General features: G+C 49.5%; 1 protein-coding gene across 1 annotated transcript in view; it reads right to left on the bottom strand.

Annotated features, from left to right (window-relative positions):
- Nucleotides 1-7381: 7381 nt before the first annotated feature.
- Nucleotides 7382-25895, bottom strand: part of mcm5 (minichromosome maintenance complex component 5) — a 23948-nt gene continuing 5434 nt past the window's right edge. The window contains exons 4-16 of the mRNA XM_033013367.1: nt 25465-25637; nt 23437-23592; nt 21461-21627; nt 20675-20846; nt 19370-19481; nt 17146-17289; nt 16305-16370; nt 14751-14927; nt 11882-11994; nt 10854-10982; nt 10098-10240; nt 9445-9572; nt 7382-7753 (exon numbers count right to left, since the gene is read on the bottom strand). Of these exons, the coding sequence (XP_032869258.1) occupies nt 7652-7753; nt 9445-9572; nt 10098-10240; nt 10854-10982; nt 11882-11994; nt 14751-14927; nt 16305-16370; nt 17146-17289; nt 19370-19481; nt 20675-20846; nt 21461-21627; nt 23437-23592; nt 25465-25637 (1782 nt within the window). The 3' untranslated portion in view covers nt 7382-7651. The remainder of the gene's footprint in view (nt 7754-9444; nt 9573-10097; nt 10241-10853; nt 10983-11881; nt 11995-14750; nt 14928-16304; nt 16371-17145; nt 17290-19369; nt 19482-20674; nt 20847-21460; nt 21628-23436; nt 23593-25464; nt 25638-25895) is intronic.

Below are 25895 nucleotides of genomic sequence, written 5' to 3'. Positions count from 1 at the left end.
TTTGTTGTGTGCTATCTAGTCATTGAAAAGACTGTAGATAGACACAAAATGCTGGAGTAACTCAGCAGAACAGGTCAAAAGACGATCCATGATTACCATCAGGCTGTCCACAGTGTCCGGATACGGGATAAAAAGAATAACGTTTAGTGCAAGATAAAGTCCAGGAAAGTCTGATTAAAATAGTCTGAGGGTCTCCAATGAGGTAGATGGGAGATTAGAACCGCTGACTATTTGGTGATAGGATTTTGGGTGATATATATGTTGCGTCATGGGGAGATGAATCAGCCAGACGCCCCCAGGCATCCTTGGTTCCCTACACTGAGGGGAAGTAAGCTGGGACTCTACTCTTTGGAGTTTAGAAGAATGAGAGGCGATCTCATTGAAACGTATAAGATCGTGAGGGGCCTTGATCGGGTGGATGCACCGAGGATGTTCCCAATGATCGGGGAGGCTAGAACTAGGGGACATAGTTGCAGAGTGAGGGGGGGCTCTTTTAAAACTGAGATGAGGAAGAACTTCTTCACCCAGAGAGTGGTTAGTTTGTGGAATTCACTGCCCCAGGGAGCAGTGGAAGCAGAAACGTTAAATATATTTAAGTCGAAAATAGATGGTTTTTTAGCTGCCAAGGGGATAAGGGGCTACGGGGAGAGGGCAGGGATATGGACCTAGGTATGGTTAGTATAGTAGACCTGAGTGATCTCCTGGACAAATGTCGATCGCCTGGATTGGGGTCGGAGAGGAATTTCCCGGATTTTTTTCCCGAATTGGACCTGGATTTTTATCCGGTTTTTTGCCTCCCCCAGGAGATCACGCGGTTCTTGGGGTGGAGAGGGGTGATAGCGGTATAAAGGGGAGGGTAGTGTCTTGTGTTCTGTGTCTTGTGTCTACTGTTTGTGGGTAAGTGTGTCTGTTTGGTGTTCAGCCATGAGTGAATGGCGGTGCGGGCTCGACGGACCTGGTGGTCTACTCTCGCACCTACTTTCTATGATTCTATGATTCTATGACTCTCAGACCCCGGGGATGGGCACAGCTGACTGCGAGGGATGTGTATAGGAAGGAACTTCAGATGCTGGTCTCCACCGAAGGTAGACACAAACTGTTGGGAGTAACTCAGCGGGTCAGGCAGCATCTCTGGAGAAAAGGAATACGTGATGTTTCGGGTCGAGACCCTTGTCTGAAGAAGGGTTGAGACCCAAAACGCCACCCGTTCCTTTCTCCAGAGATGCCGCCTGACCCGCTGAGTTACTCCAGCATTTCATGTCTATCCTGACTGTGAGGGATGCAGTTTCTGCACTCAGCTGTGGCAGTAGAAGGTGGAGCTGGGGCAAAGTTGACCAGGAACCAAGGCTATCGACTAATACCCTACCAGTACTACACGGACATCAATGTTTTATGGTGAGCCCAGCAAATCCCTGTGCACCTCTGTTCAGCGGTAGTATGGACCATTGGTCATGAAGGACTGTAAAGATCAGACAGATAATTTGCGTCAGGACTCTTCTCCAACTGAAGTGGCCTTGTTCCAAACCTACACTGGCATCATTGCCCAACCCTTTCTCCACCACATTGGGGCAGCCTTCTGCTTTCATCATGAGGAACTAAACTCGTTGATTTCATTAACTTGACCACTAATCTCCACCCTGCCTTCAAGTTCACTTGTACCATCACTCTGACACCGTTACCCATCTCTCTGCCTCCAGCCTCCGTGTACCTCTGTTCGTCGGCAGTCTGCCTGGCCCACTCCAGGACGTCGAGGAGGTGATTGCGGTACTTCCTCAGGACCATGGCGTCAGCCAGCTCCAGCTCCAGGTTGTTGCTCAGCTGCCCCCGAAGCGTCAGCGTCTGATTCTGTAGGTTCAGGTGGTAACTGTACCTGGTCCTAAACACAGAGTGGACATCTGAGGCAGGTAGAGGGGAGGGGAGGGGAGGGGAGGGGAGGGGAGGGGAGGAGCGGAGGGGAGGAGCGGAGCTAGGAGCAAGAGAGGGGAAGGAGAATGAGGGGAAGGGGAGAGGGAGTGGAACAGGAAGGAAGGAGGGTCGGTGGGAAGTATTAGGATAAGGAGGAAGAGGAGATTGGGATGAGAGAGATGAGAAGGGGAGGGGAAAGGGAGAGAGGAGGGGTAAGGGAGGGGGGAAAGGGGAGGGGAGGGGGGAGGGGTGATGGGGAAGGGAGGGAGAGATGGGATGAGAGCGATGGGGGGAAGCGAGACAGGAAGGGGGGGGTGGAGAGGAGGAAGGGAGAGAGAAGGGGTGAGGGGGAGGGAGGGAGCGCGGAGTTGGGGAAGGGAGATGGGGAAGGGAGAGGGGAAGGGAGGGGAGGGAGGGGGAAGGGAGAGGAGAGAGGGGAGGGGAGAGGGAAGGGAGAGATGGGATGAGAGCGATGGGGAAGGGAAGGGGAGTGGAGGGGGAAGGGAGGGGTGAGGGGCGGGGGAACGGAGAGGGGAGGGGGAGGGAGAGATGGGATGAGAGCGATGAGGATGAGAGATGTGGAGAGGAGATGGGGATGAGAGATGGGGAAGGAGCAGCAGGAGGAGGGGTGAGAGGGTAGTAAGAGTGCTGTAAATCTCCCAAAATACTGATCGAAACACCTCCAACACCTCACTGTCCCCAGTATGACATTATCCCTGCCACATCTCACAAACCCTCCCCCCCCCACCCCCAACAACACACTACTAACTCACCACCTCACCCCCACCTACCACTCCACTGCCCCTCCAACACCACATTGCCCCTTATCCACAATGGCCCACTCACCATTCCCAACATCCCAATGTCCACTATACCCACCCCGCCCCCCCAACCTCTGGGAAACATAGGATGTTTGGTTGGGAAACAAAGCTGTGGTTCTGACAGAAACGTTCAAATCCTCACTGGACCACAAGCATGGTGCCAGATGTCCAGAGGACAGCAAGTATGGACCATCGGTCAAGAAGGACAGGAAGAATTTTGGTTTAGTTTAGAGATAAAGCACGGAAACAGGCCCTTCAGCCCATCGAGTCCGCACCGAGCAGTGATCCCCGCACATTAACACCACCCTACACAAGGGACAATTTTTACCCCTCAAAACCTAAAATCCCCATCCCAGGCAGCATCCTGGTGAATCTGCTCAGCATCCTCTCCAGTGGGAACGTGTCCTTCCTATAATAGGATGACTGGAACTGCACACCATACTCCAGCCCTGGCGAAGCTTATGCTTTGTGCAGTTGTGCATTTGCATTTGATGATAGGTCATCTGAAACACACTGCTCAAGGAACGTGGACACACGTGGTTAAGTATCTGCATAAGCACATGAATGACCAAGCCATAGAAGGCTGTGGGATAAGTGTGGTTAGGTACATCATGGTTGGCATAGTGGGTCAAAGGGCCTGGTTCCATGAGCGTAGCTTCATGACAGCATACAACCCACTAGTTTACAGATATAGCGTGGAAACTACCCTTTGCCTCACCAAGTCCACGCTGACCATCGGTCACCTCTACTCTAGTTCTATGTTATCCCACTTTTGCATTGTACACTAGGGGACAATTTTTAGAAGCCAATTAACCTAAAAATCTGCAAGACAACAGGTGCAGGAGTAGGCCATACGGCCCTTCGAGCCAGCACCACCATTCAATGTGATCATGGCTGATCGTCCCCAATCAGTACCCCCCCCCCCCCCCGTTCCTGCCTTTTCCCCATATCCCCTGACTGCGCTATCTTTAAGAGCCCTATCCAGCTCTCTTTTGAAAGTATCCAGAGAACCTGCCTCCACCGCACTCCGAGGCAGAGAATTCCACACACTCACCACTCTCTGTGAGAAAAAGTGTTTCCTCGTCTCCGTTCTAAATGGCTTACAACCTTATTCTTGAACTGTGGCCACTGAGAGTAGGGAAGATTCAAACAAGGGGACATGACTTGAGAATTAAGGGACTGAAGTTTAGGGGTAACATGAGGGGGAACTTCTTTACTCAGAGAGTGGTAGCTGTGTGGAATGAGCTTCCAGTGAAGGTGGTGGAGGCAGGTTCGTTTTTATCATTTAAAAATAAATTGGATAGTTATATGGATGGGAAAGGAATGGAGGGTTATGGTCTGAGCGCAGGTATATGGGACTAGGGGAGATTATGTGTTCGGCACGGACTAGAAGGGTCGAGATGGCCTCTTTCCGTGCTGTAAATTGTTATATGGTTATATGGTTCTGGACTCCCCCAACATCGGGAACATGTTTCCTGCCTCTAGCGTCAAGTCTTTAGAATGTGCGAGGAAACTGGAGCGCCCAAAGAAAACCCCAAGCGGTCACAGGGGGAACGTGCAAACTCTGCACAGACAGCACCCGTGGTCAGGATCGAACCCGGGTCTCTGGTGCTGTGAGGCAGCAACTCTACCGCTGCACCTCCGCGCTGCCCCAAGTTTGCTTTGGGTGGCATTGAGATTTGTGCAATCATGCAGCACAGAAACAGGCCCTTTGGCCCATCTTGCCCATGCTGACAAAGATGCCCATCTACACTAGTCCCATCTGCCAGCATTTGGCCCATATCCCTCTAAAGTCTAAACCTTTCCCTCCATCTACCTCTCCGAATGCCTTTTAAATGTTATAGTACCTGCCACTACGACCTCCTCTTGCAAAGAGTTGTCCCTCAGGCTCCTATTAAATCTTTCCCCTCTCACTTTACACCTATGCGCTCTGATTCTTGGCCCTACTCTGGGTAAAAGACTCTGAGATTTACCCTATCTATTCCCCTCATGATTTCATACCCCTCTGTGAGCACCCCTCATCCTTCTGCTCTCCGAGTATTAGAGTCCTAGCCTGCCCAAACTCTCCCCCCTCAAGTCCTGGCAACATCCTCGTAAATCTTATCTGCACTCTTTCTAACTTAACAACATCCTTCCTATAGCAGGGCGAACAAAGTTGAACACAATACTCCGAATGTGGTCGCACCAACATCTTGTACAACACAGAGTCAGAGAGTGACACAGCGCGGAAACAGGCCCTTTGGCCCAACCTGCCAACATGTCCCAGCTACACTAGTCCCATCTGCCTGCGTTTGGCTGCATCCCTCCAAACCTATCATATCCTTGTACCTGTCTAACTGTTTCTTAAATGTTGGGATAGTCCCAGCCTCAACTACCTCATTTGGCAGCTTGTTCCATACCCTCACCACTCTTTGTCTGAAAAAGGTACTCCTTAGATCCCTATTAAACCTTTTTCCCTTCACCTTAAATCTATGTCCTCATGTCCTTGAATCGCCTACTCTCGGCAAGATACCGTGCGTCTACCCGTTCTATTCCTCTCATGATTTTATGCACCTCTATATGATCACCCCTCATCCTCCTGCACTCCAAGGAATAGAGTCTACTTAACCTCTCCCTATGGCTCAGGCTCTCTAGTCCTGGCAACATCCTCTTAAATCTTCTCTGTACCCTTTCCAGCTTGACATCTTTCCTCTAACATGGTGTCCACAACTGAACACAGTACTCTAAATGTGGCCTCACCATCGTCTTAGACAACTGTAACATGACCTCGCAACTTCTATACTCAATACTCTTGATTGATGAAGGCCAATGTGCCAAATGCAACTGCACTCCCAGATCCCTCTGCTCTACAACACTCCCCAGAGGCTTACAATTCACAGCGTCGGTCCTGCCCATGTTAGACTTCCCAAAAATGCAACACCTCACATTTCTCTGTATTAAATTCCATCAACCATTCCTCAGCCCACCTGGCCAAATCGATCAAGATCCTGCTGCAATTTCTCACAATCTGTATGCCGGTTTCCTCCCACACTCCACAGACATACAGGTTTGTAGGTTAGGTACACAAAATTGCTGGAGGAACTCAGCGGGTGCAGCAGCATCTATGGAGCGAAGGAAATAGGCGACGTTTCGGGCCGAAACCCTTCTTTTAGGTTAATTGGCTTTGGTGAAATTGTAAATTGTGTGTAGGATAGTGCTGCTGTATGGGGCGATTGCTGGTCGGCATGGACTCGGTGGGCCAAAGGGCCAGTTTCTGCACTGTATCTCTTTAAAAAAAATGAAATACTGTCAGTCTATTTTTGTGCTACGGTTTGAGGGGCTGGGCACCAAGAATATCTCCTGCCTTCTCTTGGATAGTGCTGTGGGAACTTCAAAATGCTGTCTTTAATTTTGAGTGAGAGATGGTGTCTCAGACTCCCTCAATGCCGGGCTGTTTGACCCACCACAACGCACCCAGCCTCTTGGCCTGCTGTTACCTGCGCACTTCCCAGACTCCGAGCGGCAACTTCAAATCCAGTTGGGCAATAGCTTCGAACTCTGCCACCCGCTCGTTGAGGCAGTCCGTCATCCAGCCCCAGCAAGCCGCCAACGACCTGAAACACAGCCCTCTACCCAGGAAGGCGAACAAGCACCAGAAACACTTCAGCAGGAGCCTGACGAAGGGGATGGCCCTCAGCCTCTCGCAGCTCCTGACCGTCCACGTGTAAAACACTTCGTCCACCACCAGGCCAAGCCGGTCAATCTTCTGAAGCTGAGCCAGCATCTCGGCCCGTACCACCGCACTGGTTGGGCTCACTCGCCGCCTGACCCCATTCCCCCCACACGGTCAATGCACACCCTGGCAAACGGCGCCAACACCCGCCACCAGCTGACACTCTTCATCCAAGTCTGCACAAACTCCCAAAAGATTCTAGAATGGAATGATACAGAGATATGAAAGAAAACAAGTTAAGGGAGTCAGCAGAGGTTCTACTGAAGGAAACAGCGGCACTCTGGAACTGGAAGGATTAGATTGTGATAATGTGCGTTTTTCAATATCTGATAGTATCGTCTGTCATTTTACCGAGTGACGTGGAATTTAAACCAGACAGGTTTAATGTCAGCACCTGCATTGTTGGTATCACGTGCTCAGAGTTCAGGGCGGCACGGATGCAGTTGCTGCCTTACAGAGCCAGAGACCCAGGTCCGAGCCTGACCACAAGTGCTGTCTGCACGGAGTTTGTACGTTTTCCTTGAGTTTTCTCCGGGTGCGCTGGTTTCCTCCCACACTCCAAAAAACGTATAGGTTTGTAGGTTAATTGGCTTCTGCAAATTTCAAATTGTCCCTGGTGTGAGGATAGTGCTAGTGTACATGGTGACTGCTGGTCGATGCGGACTCGATGGGACGAAGGGCCTGTTCCCACACTGTATCTCTAAAGTCCAATGTTTAGTGGAGCAGGAAGGGTTAGTGAGAGCGGCAAACAAACAAATTATAATGACGGCACATTTTGACCATGTCCGATGAACCTATAATCGGAGCCTTGGAATCAGGAGCGGCGATAAGTTTGAACGGTCCACATAGAAGGAGTCAGATCCATGGGGCAGGACAAGTGGCATTGACCAGGGGAGGGAAGGCATCATAAAACACACACACAGGTCAAACACAGGAACAGGAGTTTTTCTTCCAAGCAAAACTTTATTAAGGAAATACATAAGCAGTCGTGCTTCGTAGTACAAAAACTTTCCGCATTGCGGTCAAGATACTAAATACACAGTTATGTCTCTCTCTTGCTGTTAATTGGTTTATTGTTCAGCCCTCCCCAGTAACGCAGCTTGGAGAGGGAGGGGGGTGATGCTCAGGGAGTGGTTGGGCATCAACAGACAGGCGGCCAGTACTGCCACTCACGTGGGTATCACGGAGGCACTGTGGAGCCAGGTTGTGGGCATTACTTGATCCGGTAAAGTACCTTGCGCTGCATCCGATGCTGGATCTCCCCCCGACGCATCATCAGCTGAAGGACCCTGTAGATGGCGTGCTCGGGGTATTTCTGTGTGGAGTAGAACACAACACGCAGTGTGAGAAAAGTAAGTAAGTAATTTTTATTTATATAGCACTTTTAAATCAAATCACGTTGAAGCCAAAGTGCTTTACAGAGAAGAAATTAGATTACCATACATCCATATAAAATAAAAAAAGGGTTGGAGTAACTCAGCGGGACAGGCAGACCGAGTCTGAAGAAGTCTCGACCGGAAACGTCACCCATTCCTTCTCTCCAGAGATGCTGCCTGTCCAGCCGAGTTACTCCAGCATTTTGTGTCTATCTTCGGTGTAAACTAGCATCTGCTGTTCCTACCTACACACTCAAGATTTTAGCATTATGAGCAGCACGGTGGCACAGCGGCAGAGTTGCTGCCTTACAGCGCCAGAGACCCGGGTTCAATCCTAACTACGGATGCTGTCTGTACGGAGTTTGTACGCTCTTCCCGTGAGTTTTCCCTAGGTGCTCCGTTTTCCTCTCACACTCCAACAATATACAGGTTTGTAGGTTAATTTACTTTGGTCAAAATTGTAAATTGTCCCTAGTGTGTTGGATAGTGCGAGTGTATGGGCATCGCTGGACGGTGCGGACTCGGTGGGCCTAAGAGCCTGTTTCCATGCTGTATCTCTAAAGTAATCGGCATAGATAAAAAGCTGGCTTAACTCAGCAGGTCAGGCAGCACCTCTGGAGAAAATGGAATATGTGATGTTTTGGGTGAGGAATTCTGTGTCCCCACTTCCTGCACTGCAGCCACAGGAACATCTATCCTCCCTCCCTTCTGACCCGGGCACCCTGCCGTAACAAGCTGTCTGTCTGATCTAAGGAAAGCCTTGGTGAACTCCGAGTACACGACTGCCTGCGTCCAGAGTAACAGCCGAGCAGCTGGTAATTCGGGCTCTGCGGATCACAGCTCCCTGCACACCAAGGCTTCTATCGCCTCAGAGAGAGCTAGGTAAGGCTCTTAAAGATAGGAGTCAGGGGATATGGGGAGAAGGCAGGAACGGGGTACTGATTGGGGATGATCAGCCATTGAATGGCGGTGCTGGCTCAAAGGGCCGAATGGCCTACGTGCACCTATTGTCTATTGTCTCAGGCCTGGGTTTGCTTTCAGCTCGTGGCCGATTACTCTTCAGGGACTGCACCCAGCACAGTTCCGTCCCAACTCCAGGTGGGATCTCAACCCAGCCCCGTAACCCTGGGGCAGGGGGTTTACCTGCATTGCCAGCTTGAACCATTCCTGTCCCCTAGAAGCAGCGGCAGCGACCTCACACTGTCTCAGCCCAGTAACCCCATGGCAGGGGTCAGCCAGCACTACCTGATAAAACCTCTCCCTCCTTCCCCCCCACCCACCCGGAAACAGCAATAGACAATAGGTGCAGGATTAGGCCATTCGGCCCTTCGAGCCAGCACCGCCATTCAATGTGATCATTGCTAATCATCCCCAATCAGTACCCCGTTCCTGCCTTCTCCCCATATCCCAACTCCGCTATTTTTAAGAGCTCTATCTAGCTCTCTCTTGAAAGTATCCAGAGAACCGGCCTCCACCGCCCTCTGAGGCAGAGAATTCCACACTCAGCAGAGACGGCCCTCCAGCTCAGCTCCACCAAGGCTGTGATCAGCCCTGAACTGCTTCTCCCTCGCCACTGATCAGCTAAGAGGGTGGCCATTCGGCCCCTTGTCCGGCCACAGTCCCAACCCACCTGCTTGAGGAAATCCTGGACGATGCTGTGCTCGGAGACCTGCGACCCGATGGCAAAGCGTCGCTTCAGCTGCTTCTCGACGCGAGACAACATCTCCTGGTCCTCGGACGTAGTGAAGCCCTCCACACCTGTGGGCAACAGCAGAATGTCACGGCGGGGAGTCCACCCCCCACCCTCGACGTTCCCCAATCCGTTCCCTCGCCCTCCTCCCAGCTCTGGGCTCTTGATCTGTCCGTCAACAGGGAAGAGTTGGTGCCTTACACCAGCAGAGACCGGTGGTTCAATCCTGACTACGGGTGCTGTCTGTACGGAGTTTGCACGTTCTCCCCGTGACCTGCGTGGGTTTTCCCCTGGTGCTCCGGTTTCCTCCCACACTCCAAGGACATGCAGGTTTGTAGGTTAATTCGCTTTGGTAAAATTGTAAATTGTCCCTAGTTTGTGTAGGACGGTGTTAGCGTGCAGTGGTCGGCGCAGATGCGTTGGGCCAAAGGGCCTGTTTCCACACCTTATCTCTAAATTAAGCTAAACTCACTGGAGATCCACAGATCCCATCCATGACCTCCCACCGTCTCTTCCCAGCATTGCGGCCTAGAACAAACAAGCTGGCTCTCCGGTGCTGGAGCCAAGCGCAGCCCCCCTCAGTGCCGACTCACCGGCCAAACTGCCAGACATCGCCGCATCCAGCGTGGAGACCTGGAAGAGCCGCAGCCCCTCCTCCACATCGCGCTCCGTGGCGAAAGGCTGCAGTTTCATCTTGGCTAGCGACTCCGAGGCTCGGATGACGGCTTCCAACTGCCTGGTGTGGGGACGAGAGGAAGAGGAGGTGGATGGGTTTGCGACGAGAGGAAGGAGCGGTGCAGAAGGTCAACGGTTCCCGCACAGGGCCAGACACGGAGGTTCTAGCGGCGGACGCTGTGACAGGCATGAGAACATTTAAAAGACATTTGTACAGGCCGATGGAAACAAAAGGTTTAGAGGGAAATGGGCCAAACGCAGGCAGGTGGGACTAGTACAGATGGGGCATCTTGGTTGGGCCGAGGTTGAGCCAAAGGGCCTGTACTTGTACTGTGCTGACTCCACAAATCTCAATGTAATCCAGAACAAATCGGGGGAAGCACAGTGGCACAGCTGCTGCCTCACAGCTCCAGACCTTGTTATGATCCTGACCTCGGGTGCATCATGTGTGGAGTTTGCACATTCTCCCTGTGACCACGCCGGTTTCGGCCCAGCTCCTTGGTTTCCTCCCAAACCACACTGAGGTGCGGGTTTGTAGGTTAATTGGCCTCTGTAAATTGCTCCTAGCGTGTAGGGAGTGGATTAGACAGTGAGATAACTGAATGAGTGTGAATAGGTGATCAGCATGGACTCGGTGGGCATGAGTTGTCCCGGACCCCCAGCCCCAGGCTGACCTGACTGTGATGGGGATGCTGCTACTGTGGTCACGCTCTCGCTCGTGTTCCCGCGCTCCGCTACGCATCAGGATGTATTTGTTCTTCAGCTTCTCCGCAGCCTCGACCGAGAGCCTCGGACCACACTTCCTGTGGGGGGGGGGGGAAACGGTGGATTACACAGGGTCCGCAGTGAATCCAGTCAGTCTTCCTCAACAGCCCATTAAACCCACACTGACCATCCCCGCCCCACCCAAACTCTCACCGACTGACCCCCTCTGTGATCACATACATGTTCCAGTCTCGGCCGAGAGCAGTGCCAAACTATTTGCCCACAAAGAGCATCACATCCAGTCTGAGCATCACATCACAGTCGGCATGATGGCGCAGTGGTAGAGTTGCTGCCTTATAGCGCCAGAGACCCCGGGTTTAATCCCCTCTACGGGTACTGTCTGTGCAGTTTGTACACTCTCCCTGTGACTGCGTGGGTTTTCTCCAGGTGCTCTGGTTTCCTCCCACGCGCCAAAGACCTTTAGATTTGTAGGTAAATTTGCTTCAGTTGTAAATGGTCCCTAGTGAGTAGTTTAGGGCTGGGGCGGGAGATTGCAACCATCACGTGGTCCAACCTGTTTCGATTAATGCAATCGACCCGACGTGCACAAACAAGATCAAATAGAACATGTTGACTTACAACTTTAGACTGTGCACGCCAAACCCAAGAAGTAGTTTAGGGCTAGTGTACAGGGATTGCTGGTCGGCGTGGACTCGGTGGGTCGAAGGGCTCGTTTCCACGCCGTATCTCTAGACTAAACTAAACACAACATGTAAAGATATTCTGCTCCTGTTGCATTCCCCTTTGAATGCCACCATGATAACGAGCCAATTAAACACTCTTGATCATGGCAGAATTCACAGGGGCTACAGTGGAGCCTCCCCAACTAGCCACAAATCCCCCCCGGCCTCACTGATCTGTGCCATCGTGCAGGTCGGGGCACTGGGCAGAGTCTCTCCCCCCCCCACCAGTCCTGGACGGAGATCCCCCCACTCACAAGCGACAGTAGGCGATGAATCTCTTCAGCTTGTTGAGCTCGATCTCTCCCTCCACGGCGTGCGTCTGCGTCAGGGCGCTCAGGTGCACGTTCATGACGTGTTTGGCCAGCACCTGGGAGAGGGGGCAGAGGGCACAGTGAGGCAGAGATACCAGAAGGAACCAAAGCTCGCCTGGCCGATCGGCATCGTTCAGCAGGTCACCAGTTACTGCTGTCCTGCCTCAAACATGCACGAGGGTTGAACAGAGGCCGTGGGACTCCCAAAATCAGACCAGGTGGGAAGGGAAGGATCAGAGTGCACAGTGGTACCAGACTCAGTTTTACTATGAATATTGATTTCTCCACCCCACCCCCACCCCCACCCTAGTCGCCGTACTAGTTTCACTGTCGTCCTACTTAATTTCGCTCTTTATCACCTACCCCACAGCCAACAATGGACCATTGTTGGTTCTACATATCATTGAACATTGTTACCTTTTGCATAACTTTCATTCATTTATTTTATTTATCTTCTATATCTCTCGTTTCCCTTTCCTTTAACTTTCTAAAGTAGATATGTTGCAAAGCCTACCTGAAGATCGTTGAAAATCTGTCCCAGCCCGTTAAAAATTAACCTCTAAACCCGCGACCGCCGACAACGGGTCGGATCTCATACAGGGGAAAATGGAAGGTAGGCTGTTTATTTTTACGTTAAAAAGGGCTTCTTAAGATCCCTTTATACAAAGTTTAATGTTGCGAGTAGCTAATTTGGGCCCCATTATATCCCGCAGTATTTTTCTGGGCATTTGAGGGCACAAATCTACCGCAATGTGAACGTTCTAAACCAGCGCGTTCACAGGATCCCACTAGAAAGCTGATTTAAATGGACTTTAATTTACAGCAATTGAACACTAAATTCCTTCCATTTGGCCAATAAATTAATGTAAATGAGATTTAAAAATCATGTTTTATTGTGAATTATTTGTGAATATTATTTGGACACTTAGGCTATTTAAAAATGTTAATCATTTATTAAGAAATGGATAGATGTTTAGATCTAGTAATTGAAGTTTGAAATTAGCTACAATTGGGTAACTAACTAATTATATGCTTTAATTTCAGGTCATCCAAGTAAGATTATTTTATATTTGTTTCAGAATGCTTCAATCTATGATAACTGAAAATTTCATTCAGTTCTCTTAATTTTTAAGAAAGTTATGTGCTTTTGACTGTCCACGATCACAGCTTTTTTGTTATGTCCATAGAAAATCAATAGGGAACAAGATGCTAATTTCCGAGTATGAAAATGGCCATAACTTTTTTAATACTTGAGATATGAAAGTGAATTAGGTGTCAAATTAAACTTATTTTTATGCTTTATCTGATGGGATAAATTGCAGACTTGATTTTTAAATTTTGTAACATTGCTATCTAAAGGGTCTCAACCCGAAACATCACCTATTCCTTTTCTCTAGAGATGCTGTCTGACCCGATGAGTTACTCCGGCTTTTTGTGTCGATCTTTGCTATGTAAAAATTGGCTGCATCACTTTCTGTGATGTTCCAGCAATCGGTGAAAAAGCTACTTCACCGTGTTAGTTCCAGTTACTGGAAGGAGTAAATGAACCTGGCTTTGGTAGCGTCGAACTTCAGACCACGACGGACTTTCCTGTCTTTCCTCAGTTGTTAAATTAGCATTTATTGAAAGTAATCAGAGTTATATTAGTGCTTAAATTCCCAGACGGATGCATCGTAATGTGGACCTGTGTGGTGGCTGTGGAGATGCTTAAGCTGAGCAGGATCTTCAGAAGGAACAGGTAGCTCATCAGTGCAATAGCCACCCAGCACTAATTGACAGTGCAGGCACAGCGATCCAAGCTTCAAACAATTGCAGGGAGCAGACTCAGCTCTTCTACAAGGGTCTCACTTAGTCTAGTATTGAATTAGAAAGATGCCAAGGATATAAATACGTTCTTGTCATAGTCAAATTATTTAGCCGGTGGATCGAAGCATACCCAACCCTCGACAATAAAGCGGCTACTGTTGTCAAGGTGCTAATGAGAGAAATTGTCACTAGATTCGGCATTCCCATTCAATTTTGCTCAGATAACGGTCCACACTTTATTGGATAAATCAATAAAGAATTTTGTGAACAGCACCAATTACACTGTGCTTATTGACCACAGGCTGCCGGACTTGTAGAAAGGACAAATCAGACCCTTAAAACCAAATTAGCCAAATTAAAGGCAGAGACTGGACTTGGATGGATTAAATTACTCCCAATAGCCCTATTTCAGATGAGAGTCACGGCTGCAGGAAAATCTAGATTAAGCCCAGCTGAAATTATTTACGGTAGACCCTTGAAAACCCTTTGGAACCAGAATGCAATGAAAATACTTTATTTCTACCATATGGCTGCAGAGATGACGGACTATATCTTAGCCTTGACAAGAGCCTTAAGGGATTCACAATGTAGAGTGAGATCAGGAGGAATGTATTGTATGGAGACCTGTGACTCCACACAGACTCCCCTGCCCAAGATTCTATTCGGAGGAGGGAGCCATTGGCGATGACGGATGCAAGGACTGGGATGGTAGGAGGGACTGGGGTATTGCCGACAGCACCTTCAAGGTCGGCTGCAGGAAGCACCCCGGGGACACAGGGGCGGTTGGGCGAGGGGGCGGCCTTGCAGCAGCGTGGGGTTCACCTGGATCAGGAGCCGCTCCAGCACATCAAACAGACTTTGGCAACGTGGATCAGACTTTGGACTTTTTTGTAAATGGCGCCGAAATATGACGACTCTCGCACGTGTGATCTACGCTAAAGGAATTTCATTGTGCAGTGCACATGTGTAACCATAAAGCATCAATGAATCACTCCCCCATACTCACCATATCTCTCTCCTCATTGTGCACATCCTTCACGATGAAGATCATGTCAAACCGAGACAGGATGGTTGGCATGAAGTCAATGTTTTCCTCTCCTTTGGTGTCGTCCCATCTCCCGAAGACGGAGTTTGCTGCGGCCAGCACGGAGCAGCGGGAATTCAGGGTGGTTGTGATACCGGCCTGCACAGAGGACGACATTCCAGCCGATTCAGCAATAAAATTTGCAAATAAACAAACTCAAGACCACCCCAAATGATCAAAATATGGCTCCCCCGGCAAAATCAATCTCCTCCTCCGTTAGACTCATCTTGCAGCTATGAGGGAAATTGCTGCTCAGCAGATGGATACTGCAATGATGGGAGACAATGGGAAAGACCCACACCATCCTGGCCACACACTCATCTCTCTGCTGCCATCAGGTAGAAGGTACAGGAGCCTGAAATCTGGCACATCCAGGATTAGGAACAGCTACTTCCCCACAGCCATCAGGCTATTAAACACATCAAACAAACTCTGAACTATAACAGCCTATTGCACTTTATCTGTTTATATATATATATATTATACATACATATACATATCATATATATATATATTTATACATATACACACACACATATATATATGTGTGTGTGTATATGGTATATATGGACACGCTGATCTGTTCTGTATTTATGCCTACAATATTCTGTTGTGCTGCAGCAAGCAAGAATTTAATTGTCCTATCTGGGACACATGACAATAAACTCTCTTGACTTGAGTTCTCCCATGGTGGGTCAGAGGAACCTGGCCAGGCCGGTGGACGATTAGTGGCCCACAGCCACATGTTCTTGATGCAAGGTCCACAGAAATCCTCCAGGGATTTCACCAGTGCTGCTGTCAGCAGGGTTACCACACGTGTCAATAATAGATGAGCACGTTCAAGAAACACTTGTACTGAGAGAAAGATAGACACAAAATAGTGGAGTTACTCAGCGGATCAGGCAGCATCTCTGGAGAGGAGGAATGGGTGATGTTTCTGGTCGAGCCCCTTCGTCATCCATTCCTTCTCTCCAGACATGCTGCCTGTCCCGCTGAGTGACTCTTAGCATTTTGTGTCTATTAGCTGCCTCACAGTGTCAGTGACCCGGTTTTAATCCAGACGAGGGGCGAGGTCTGTACGCTCTCCCTGTGACCAGGTGGGTTTTCTCCAGGTGCTCCGGGTTTCTCCCACGTTCCAGAGGTACAGGTTTGTGGGCCAATTGGCTGAAGGTAAAAAAATAGTAAATTGTCCCTAGTGTGTAGGGTAGTGTTATTGTATGAGGTGATCGCTGGTTGGCGCAGACATGGTGGATGCTGAGTTGGATGATCAGCCATGATCATATTGAATGGCTCGAAGGGCCGAATGGCCTACTCCTGCACCTAATTTCTATGTTTCTGTATCTCTAAAGTCTAAACTCCCTAGCTAGTGTAGAATACCCTGGCAGATTTCCTGCCATCGAGGCCACCTCAAGGTTACTGCCTCTTCCCTTGGTCAGCTCCAGTCTCATGACCAGTGGCCTGTACACTCCTCCGCACCTTAGCGATGGAGATCGTCTGCTGCTCCATGGCTTCGTGAATCGCCACTCGGTCATCCTCTCGCATCTGGGGAGGATGGAAGAAAACCAGTCAACAAAACACTGGGAGACACCCGGCCACGACCTGGAAAATTCTGTTTTCTGTGGCAGAGAATTCCACAGACTCACTACTCTCTGTGAGAAAAAGTGTTTCCTCATCTCTGTTCTAAATGGCTTACTCCTTATTCTTAAACTGTGGCCCCTAGTTCTGGACTCCCCCAACATCGGGAACATGTTTCCTGCCTCTAGCGTGTCCAAGCCCTTAACAATCTTATATGTTTCAATGAGATTCCCTCTCATCCTTCCAAACTCCAGAGTGTACAAGCCCAGCTGCTCCATTCTCTCAGCATATGACAGTCCCGCCATCCCGGGAATTAACCTTGTAAACCTACTCTGCACTCCCTCAATAACAAGAATGTCCTTCCTCAAATTAGGGGACCAAAACTGCACATAATACTCCAGGTGTGGTCTCACTAGGGCTCTGTACAACTGCAGAAGGAGTTATAGAAACGTATACAATTATAAAAAGACTGGACAAGCTAGATGCAGGAAAAATGTTCCCAATGTTGGGCAAGTCCAGAACCAGGGGTCACAGTCTAAGAAGAAAGGGGAGGCCATTTAAAACTGAGATGAGAAAAAAAATGTTCACCCAGAGTTGTGAATTTGTGTAATTCTCTGCCGCAGAAGGCAGTAGAGGCCAATTCACTGGATGAGTTTATAAGAGTTAGATAGAGCTCCAGGGGTTAGTGGAATCAAGGGATATGTGGAGAAGGCAGGCACACTCACACACGCTGCTCCAGTACCTTGTCAAACTCATCGATGCAGACAACACCTCCATCAGCCAGAACCATGGCTCCGCCCTCCATGATGAAATTCCGAGTGGCAGGATCCCGCATGACGGAAGCAGTGAGTCCGGCCGCGCTGCTCCCCTTCCCGGACGTGTAAACCTGCACCAGGACATAGAGAAGTCAGACTAGTTTAGGTTAGGGAGATACAGCGCAGAAACAGGCCCTGCAGCGATCAGCCTTTCACAATAATAATAATAATAATAAATTTAATTTTTATAGCGCTTTTCTAAGACTCAGTCGCTTTACAATAGTAACAGACAATAGCAAACGGAGAAGCGGCGAACAAACAGCACCAGCGTCCTCTCCGTGCAGCACATAAAGAAAGAAAACAGACATAACAATAATAAAGACATTTAAACATAAAAACATCCCCCCACAATGGTTCCCATTATGAGGGAAGGCACAGTGTCCAGCCCCCATCCCCAGTTCACCCATAGTCGGGCCCATTAAGGCCTCCACAGTTGCCTCTACGGAGGCCCGATGTTCCAGGCCGTTCTCGCCGGGTGATGTTGCTCCGGCGTCAGGAGAATCCTCACAGCGGCTTGGGACACCTGGAACGGCCGCTTCCGTACTGGAGACCGCGGCTTCCGAAGCCAACAAGGCCGCGCCGGATGGAGCTCCACAACTGGTGATCTCGTCGAGAGATCCCAGGCTCCCGATGTAAAGTCAGCGCCACCGCCCGCAGCTGGTCGCTCCACAGTCCCGCAGCTCCGCGATGTTTTTTATCGCCGGTCCCAGCATACCGGAGTTCCAGCGCGGCGACCCGGGCAAGGCATCGCCCGCTCCGCGATAGCGCTCCAGCGCTGTGCCGCCGCCGAAGCCGTGGCACTGGGCGGTCCCCGACAGGAAACGCCGCTCCAGGCCCGCTGGTAGGCCGCGAGGACGGGTCGAAACTGCAGCCGGAGAAAAGCTGCCTCTCCGACCAGGTAGGGACCCTGAACGATAGTTCCCCCCCCCCCCCACCTAAAAAAGTTTAGACCTCCAAACAAAACACTTTAACTAACTAAAAATTTTAAAAAAAAAGATGAAGAGACAGACAGCTGCTGGCTGGGCAGCCATGCACAGGACAGCGCCCCCCGAAGTGCTATAGTTCTATCCTACACACTAGGTGCAATTTACAGAAGCCAATTAAGCTACAAACCTGCCTGTCTTTGGAGTGGGTAGGAAACCGGAGCAGCCGGAGAAACCCACGTGGTCACAGGGGGAACATACAAACTCCGTATAGACAGTACCCGCAGTCAGGATTGGACCCAGGTGTCGGGCGCTGTAAGACAGCAACTCGACCGCTGCGCCATCCCATTTGTAGCCCAGTTTGCACAGTCGAAAGTCACGGTAACCACTCCGTTCCTCAGCCACTCACAACTTAATGCCAGCTCACAGTAAAGCCGCTTTAAACTTGTGTCCCTGCAGTCCAATGCCCAGGTGTATTGGCAAGGCTTGATGCAAGCAGAGGATTTGAGATGGAGGTGACGTTAACTGGAACAGTGCACACAGGTAAGATCTCTCCACTGAAGGAAGGATACTCCTGTGACAGGGGGGTTGCAACAAAAGTCTACCATTTTGATTCAGGGATGAAAGTTTTGGTATACGTGGGTTGAGCTAATAAAGCTGCCGTCTCTCAATGGCATTCATTCAGGTTAAATCGCAGTGGCCGACTATATTGAACGCAGAGATCGACAGTTTCTTGGAAGGTAATGAAATCAAATGATGTGGAGAAATTACAGGGAAGTGCTGTGGAGGTAAAAGATGAGGTGTGATTTTAATGGCAGTGTAGGTATAAGGGGCAGAATGTTTTATGTTCCAAGGTTACCTCTCATTCTTCTAAAGGCTAAGTAATAAAGGGCAGTCTTACTCAATTTCAGTCTGAAGAAGGGTCTCGACCCGAAACATCACCTATTCCTTGGCTCCATAGTTTCGCACTGTTTCTCCAGCATTTGTGTCTTTCCCCGAATAGTTTGCTGTACTTGCCGTGTTTCATGAAATAGAGGATTCGGACAACCTCTGTACAACCTGCCTCACTGTTCATGGTGTCCCTTTATCAGGATGGAGCTGTCTACCTCCTAGAGATTTATCACCAAGCGCTCAGAAACACACACACAGAGAGCTGATGGGAGTTAGAATGGGAAGCAGCGAGAAAATCAATTGAATGAGTGAGCATCCTGTGGGACCCATTCCTTACCCCGATGGGTGAACACCTCTCCACAAACTTCAGCAGCTGTGACTTGGCTGTGCCGGGATCTCCGAGCATCAGGAGGTTAATGTCTCCCCTCCTTGTCAGACCGTCCGGCAATCTGTAGCGTGCAGGAGAAACCCAGAGATCAGTTGGAGCACACACAGCACTACCCGCAATCCTGGTCTACCTTTCACCCACATCAGCAGTCCAGCTCTCCCCCTATAACCCACACCGCAGCGCACACAGACCTCGTCTCCCAGTCAGATATTCAACCCTACACACAATCCTGCTCCGCTTACCATGTGTACGTTATCACACAAAGGATGGGAGCTACAGGAAATCCCAAGAAAATGAGACTGGGAAATGATCAATGTGAAAGGAGAAAATGAGCCTCGACAGGTATGGTAGCTGTCTTCACAGTGGAAGGCAGAAAAGGTCTTCAAAAATAATTTTAGAAAAATGGGGCAATAAAAGAGAAACTTCTCAAGGGCAATTGATATAAATGCTGGCCTCGCCAATAATACTCCTACCGTGAAACAGATTTATCTGGCTGAATATCACATACACTGTGCACAGTTTATGAAAATAACTGAGAAGTGGTACGGAGTCACCTTCAGCTACCACAGTCCTTCGGGTGAAGGAACTCAATTCAGGATAGCGTACATCTTGGAGGGAAACCTGCAAGTCACAGTGTTCCCACCTTGGTGGTAGAGGTCGTGGGCTTAGGATAGACACAAAGTGCTAAAGTAACTCAGCAAGTCAGGCAGCATCTCTGGCGAAAATGGATGGGTGACATTTTGGGGCGGAAGCCTTCTTCAGACAAAGTAGGGGGGGGGGGGGGGGGGGGGGGAGAGGGGGAGTCTCTTGCCCAGAGTAGGGGAATCAAGAACCAGAGGGCATAGGTATATGGTGAGGAGGGGGAAATGGTTTAATAGGAATGCGAGTGGCATGGTGGTGGGTGTGTGGAACGAACTGCCAGGAGATAGTCGAGGCAGGTACTATCGCAACATTTAGACAGGTACATGGATAGGACAGGTTTAGAGGGATATGGGCTAAACGCAGAGGCAGGTGGGACTAGGGTAGATCGACATGTTGGTCAGTGTGGGCAAGTTGGTCCGAAGGGCCCGTTTCCATGCTGTATGAGTGAACACAGTCCTGCTACTACTGAAAAAAGGGGACTGAGGCAATGAAGAGAGCTTTGAAAAGATCTCCAATTATGATATCAGAAATAAGAGATAAACAGATTGTTAAAGGCAGAATGGGCCATGGTTTTTACACCCAGAGAGAAAAGAGCCCCCAGTCAATATTCACCTCTTCCTGGAGCCGCCGAACAGCAGGCAGCCAATGGCTTTCTTGATATCAGCACTGCCGTAGATGGAGGGAGCGATGCTCTTCGCAATAACTTCATAGATGTTGGGCATGGCGGCCAAATGGCGGAACTCCTCCTCATCCTGTGGTGACATGGTCCCTATCAGGCCATGCCCTGGAACAAAAGCAAGAGGGAATAGATTGCATTTAGAAAAGCCCACCTTTGCCAGAATGATATCCCTGCAACTCCCCAGTATATTTGGGACATAGGAATGGTATGGGTGGAGCTGAGAAACAAGAAAGGAATGATCGCCTTGTTGGGGGTGTACTACAGACCCCCGAATAGTCAACGGGAATTAGAAGAACAAATGTGCCGGGAGATTGCAGACAGCTGCAGGTCAAATAAGGTTGTTGTAGTGAGGGATTTTAACTTTCCCAATATAGACTGGGAAAATCATAGCGTGAACGGTTTAGATGGGGTGCAATTCCTCAAAAGTGTTCAGAAGAGTTTTCTTAAGCAGTATGTGGAGGCCCCCCCACGTGAGAGGGCATTGCTGGATCTAGTATTGGGAAATTGGGAAGGGCAAGTTAATGAAGTGTGTGTGGAGGAGGCTATTGGGACCAGTGACCACAGGACGATTAGGTTTAAGATAGTTATGGATAGGGGCGAGTGCTAATCCTGCCTTAGGGAACGTCCCACACCCAGCTGGCAATATAAGGAGTAGGAAAACAAGGAGGGCCATGGTCGGCTAGGACAGGATGCCAGTCAGTCCCGTGGAGAGAACGTACCTGTGCCCTCGGTGTCCACCTGGATTCCAACCACCCGGATGTAGGAGCCCCGGATTCCCACGCCCACGCGGTCCCGGCCTTTGGTGGTGGTCCCGCCGGACTTTCTGATGGAGTAGATGCCCATAATAGTGACCCGGTTGCCAGGGACGATCTTGTCGCACAGGTACCTGCAGGCGGAGAAAGGGGTCAGCCAGGGGTGGAATGGCCTCACTGGGAGGTGAGAGCATATTTGGGGACAACCCTAAAACATCAGGTCTTGCAGGCTATTTCACCACAGTGGCATCACAGTACAACAAAAGGCCCACTGCCTCTCCTCCACCAGCCCCACTCTTAGGTGGCAAAGGCTTCCCATCTCATCCCATCCAACAATGGGCCCGGTATGTGTTGTAGAGCAAGAAAGATCTAGGAGTACAAGTGCATAGTTCTCTCAAAGTGGGTTCACTGGTGGATAGGGTGGTCAAGGCGGCTTTTGATACATCGACCTTCATTAGTCAGGCCACTGAGTATAGAATTTGGTATGGGAAGGATGTCATTAAGCTGTAAAGAGTCCAGAGAAGATTTACGAGGATGATGCTAGGACAACCGCCTGAGCTATAGGTGGAACCCTCTCCAAGACAGACGTGAAGCTCACCGTTTGACCTGTTTTTACAAAATGTTAAATGGCCAGCTCGACATAGATTACAAAACCTACACCAAACCCAAACCAATTAGGAGCAGACGAGGGCATTTGATCCAATTTGAGATACCAGCTACCAAGACAAATGTGTACAGCAATTCGTTCTTCCCCCGCACAATTAAAGCATGGAATAGTCTTCACCCTACCATAGTTACCCAACCAGATGCAACTAAATTTAAGGTAGCTCTTTCTTCCCAAAAACCCTTTCTGGCTTAAGTCCTCCCTCCACCACCGCCAGTTTAAATTCCATTTGGAATATTTTGGAGGACCAAGAAACAAGAGGTTGAGCAGGCTAGGACTTTATTCCTTGGAGTGCAGAAGGCTATAAGTGTACAAAATCGAGGGGAATTGATAGTAAGAATGCAGGGATTACATAGGGTAAGGAAATCATGAACTAGAGGACACGTCTTTAAGTGAGAGTGGAAAGATTTAAAAGGAATCTGAGGGGCACCTTTTTCACTCAGAGGGTGAAGGGTATGTGAATGAGCTGCCAGAGAAGGTAGTTGAGGCAGGTACAATAACATTTAACTTTGACAGAGGTTTAGAGGGATATATGCAGATAAACGGAACTGGCTTAGATGGGGCATCTTTGTCAGCATGGATGAGTTCAGCCAAAGGCCCCGTTAACATGCTGTAAGACTCTATGACTAACAAGAGAGACAGAGCTCGGTTAAGGGCCTGACCCAATTCACGGCCTTTTTTACTCGTGGACATTTTTCATCATGCTAGAAAAAACGCCCCGACCTACTTGATGCCACAAGTACCTACGACTAGCATCACAATCTCGTGACGACCATGCTGCGAGTATGAGTCAAGGGCAAACTCAGCAGAGGTCTTGAATTAGATCATGAAAGTGGGACAGGCCCTTAAAACCCACACACCCATCATGGGTGGCACAGTGGCGCAGAGACCCGGGTGCGATCCTGACCTCGGGTGCTGTCTGTGTGGAATTTACACGTTCTCCTTGTGACCCTGTGGATTTCCTCAGGGTGCTCCACTTTCCTCCCACATTCCAGACATGTGGGCTCGCATGTTAATTGCCCTCGGAAAATTGCCCCTGATTTGCAGGGAGTGGATGTGAAAGTGAGATAGCTAGAACTAGAGTGAACAGATGATCGATGGCATGAACGGCATGGACTCGGTAGGCCCGAAGGGACTAGTTCTAACTAAACTAATCACCCGCCCCCATCTGCAGCCGTGCCTCTTGCTCGGTGCCCACACAATGGGGAAAGATCGGTGAGATCACTCAGTTGGGAGGCACGTTTGGGACAAACGCCCCTCCCCCTCCCTCACTCCATACCTGTCGCAGTACAGCTGCATGTGCCGCGGCATCTCCCCGTGGGGCACGGCGTCGGGGGTCTCCTGTAGCTTCAGCGTCTGGAAGTCCACACACTTGCATTTGTCAGGGATGATGAAGTACGGGTCCATGGGACACTTGGGCCGACCGGCCTGCTCCCTGTAACAGACACGGCCATCGTTACTCCAGCCCCGTCCCCAGGCCTTACTATGTGCTAATCCCTGGCCCTGGCAAACACAACCCCACCCCACCCACACATCAAAGTCCAGCATTTCTAAACGTGCCCAAGATCACGAAAAAAAATTGGGGGTAAAAAAAAAACCACACACACACATTTTTGCAGCATCTTTCACCATCTTACAATATCTTAAAGTGGTTATTAGGGGAAAGAGACCCCAAAGTGGTAGAACATTAGGTCAACATGCTGCATCACTTAAGGACATGCCACCCCAACTAAACACTAGAGCACTAGATCAACCAACTCTTCTTCACATGATAACCTCTGAGCTTCCTGTGTCCGAGCACATAACAGAATTATAAGTGGCAGGAATATATGATGTAGGGGACATTTTTATAATCTAGGGGAAACAGCAACAAGATAACAGCTAGATTGGAAATCATAGCACCGAAAGGTTCTTCCAAAGGGAGTTGTTAGTGAGTACCTGTGGACACAGACTGTTCAACATCTGACCGTGCAGCACTGCCTCAATCTTTTGATCAGATTCTAGAATTACCCTAAGACCCAGCAGTAAGTTTCTAGCCGAATCACGCCTATAGAACAAATGGCATCATTCAGCAGCGCAACCCAGAGGAATAGCTAGTGTAGGAAGGAACTGCAGGTGCTGGTTTAAATCAAAGATAGACACAAAATGCTGGAGTAACTCAGCGGGACAGGCAGCGTCTCTGGAGAAAAGGAATGGGTGGCGTTTCGGGTCCAGACCCTTTATCAGTCTGAAGGAGGATCTTGATCCGAAACGTCACCCATTCCTTCCCTCCAGAGATGCTGCCTGTCCCGCTGAGTTACTCCAGCATTGTGTCTATCCAGGGGAATAGCTAGCCGGTTACTACACCAAGGATCAAGGTGCTGAGTGATCGGCAGCCTGCGGATTATGTTCTGTACACCAAATACTCAGATCTGTACACACAAACCGTGGCTGGAGAAAGCAATGTTGGTGTTAGATATCAAGAAGAGGATGCTAGATGCTCATGCCCTGAGGTAATTCGTCAGCTAGTGCATTACTTGAATCCAGCGTAAGGATATGCCACCCCAACTATACACTAAGGCAAGGATCAACCAGCTCTTCATCACAAGATAACCCCAAAGCTTCCTCTGTGTCAGAGCACAGAGCAACAAGAGATCCACAAGTGTTGGGAATATGATCAACTCCGCAGGTGTACCTTTGGCCTGTCATTCAGGAATTAGGACGAGTCAGAAACAGATAATGTTTCCCTCAAGCACATGTCCTGGTTTAACATTGTCACTTGGTACACTGAAGCCTTTATTTGGTTGCTGTCCAATCAAATCAGATAATACTATACATGAATACAATCCTGCACACACAAGTAGCTCACTGGCTTCAGAAGAGTAAAGGCACTGATAGGAAATGCCATTAAACACAAGCTTGTAACCCAGCAGTATGAATATTGATTTTCCGCTCTCTCCGTCTGTCCCCACCCTAGTTCTCTTACTAAATTCAATGTCCTCCTGATTAATTTTACTGTTTGCATGATTGGTTGTCACCTTCCCTTCATTCAACAATGAATCATTCTACATTTCCTTGATCATCATCAGCTTTGATCTGTCCTTTTCACACCTTACATGCTGTTTGTACCCTTCCAGATTTCTAGTTTCCCTCTCCCCTGACTCTCAGTCTGAAGAAGGGTCTCAACCTGAAACGTCACCCATTCCTTCTCTCCAGAGATGCCACCTGTCCCGCTGAGTTACTCCAGCATTTTGTGTCCAAGCCATGTCAATTGTCAGGATCAGACGGCAGAGAATCTTTACGCGCCCTGGTCTCTCACCACACTCACGTGTTGCATTTACGGGGCAGGGTGTATCCTTCCAGGCCGGGCCGGACAGCAATGTTGTTCATAATGTTGCGGCAGCCACGGCACTCTATGGCGATCCTGGTGGCCTTGGCTCGCACGGCGGTCGCGGAAATCACAATTCCTGGAATCTTCACCAACCGAGACACCTGTTCGGACTGAAGGAGCAAGACAGCGAGGGTTTATCAACTACAATCTTTTCAAAGCATTTAATTTACTACATCTAAAGCTCACTCTGAAAGGGAGTGGGATTCTGAGTCAGCCTACCTCCTTCTTCCCTCCATTTAGCTGCTGCTCAGTGAAGCCTTGCACTCCTTTTAAGAATCAGGTTTCGTTATCTAGGTTAAACTAGCCAGGTTTAATATTGCGTGCGGTATTGTTCTGATTTAAGTCAAGGGCTGAAGTTCCACTGAGCA

Source organism: Amblyraja radiata, chromosome 38 (assembly GCF_010909765.2).
Source record: "Amblyraja radiata isolate CabotCenter1 chromosome 38, sAmbRad1.1.pri, whole genome shotgun sequence".
In the NCBI taxonomy this organism is placed as follows: Eukaryota; Metazoa; Chordata; class Chondrichthyes; order Rajiformes; family Rajidae; genus Amblyraja; species Amblyraja radiata.
This window is presented reverse-complemented; position numbering and strand designations above follow the sequence as displayed.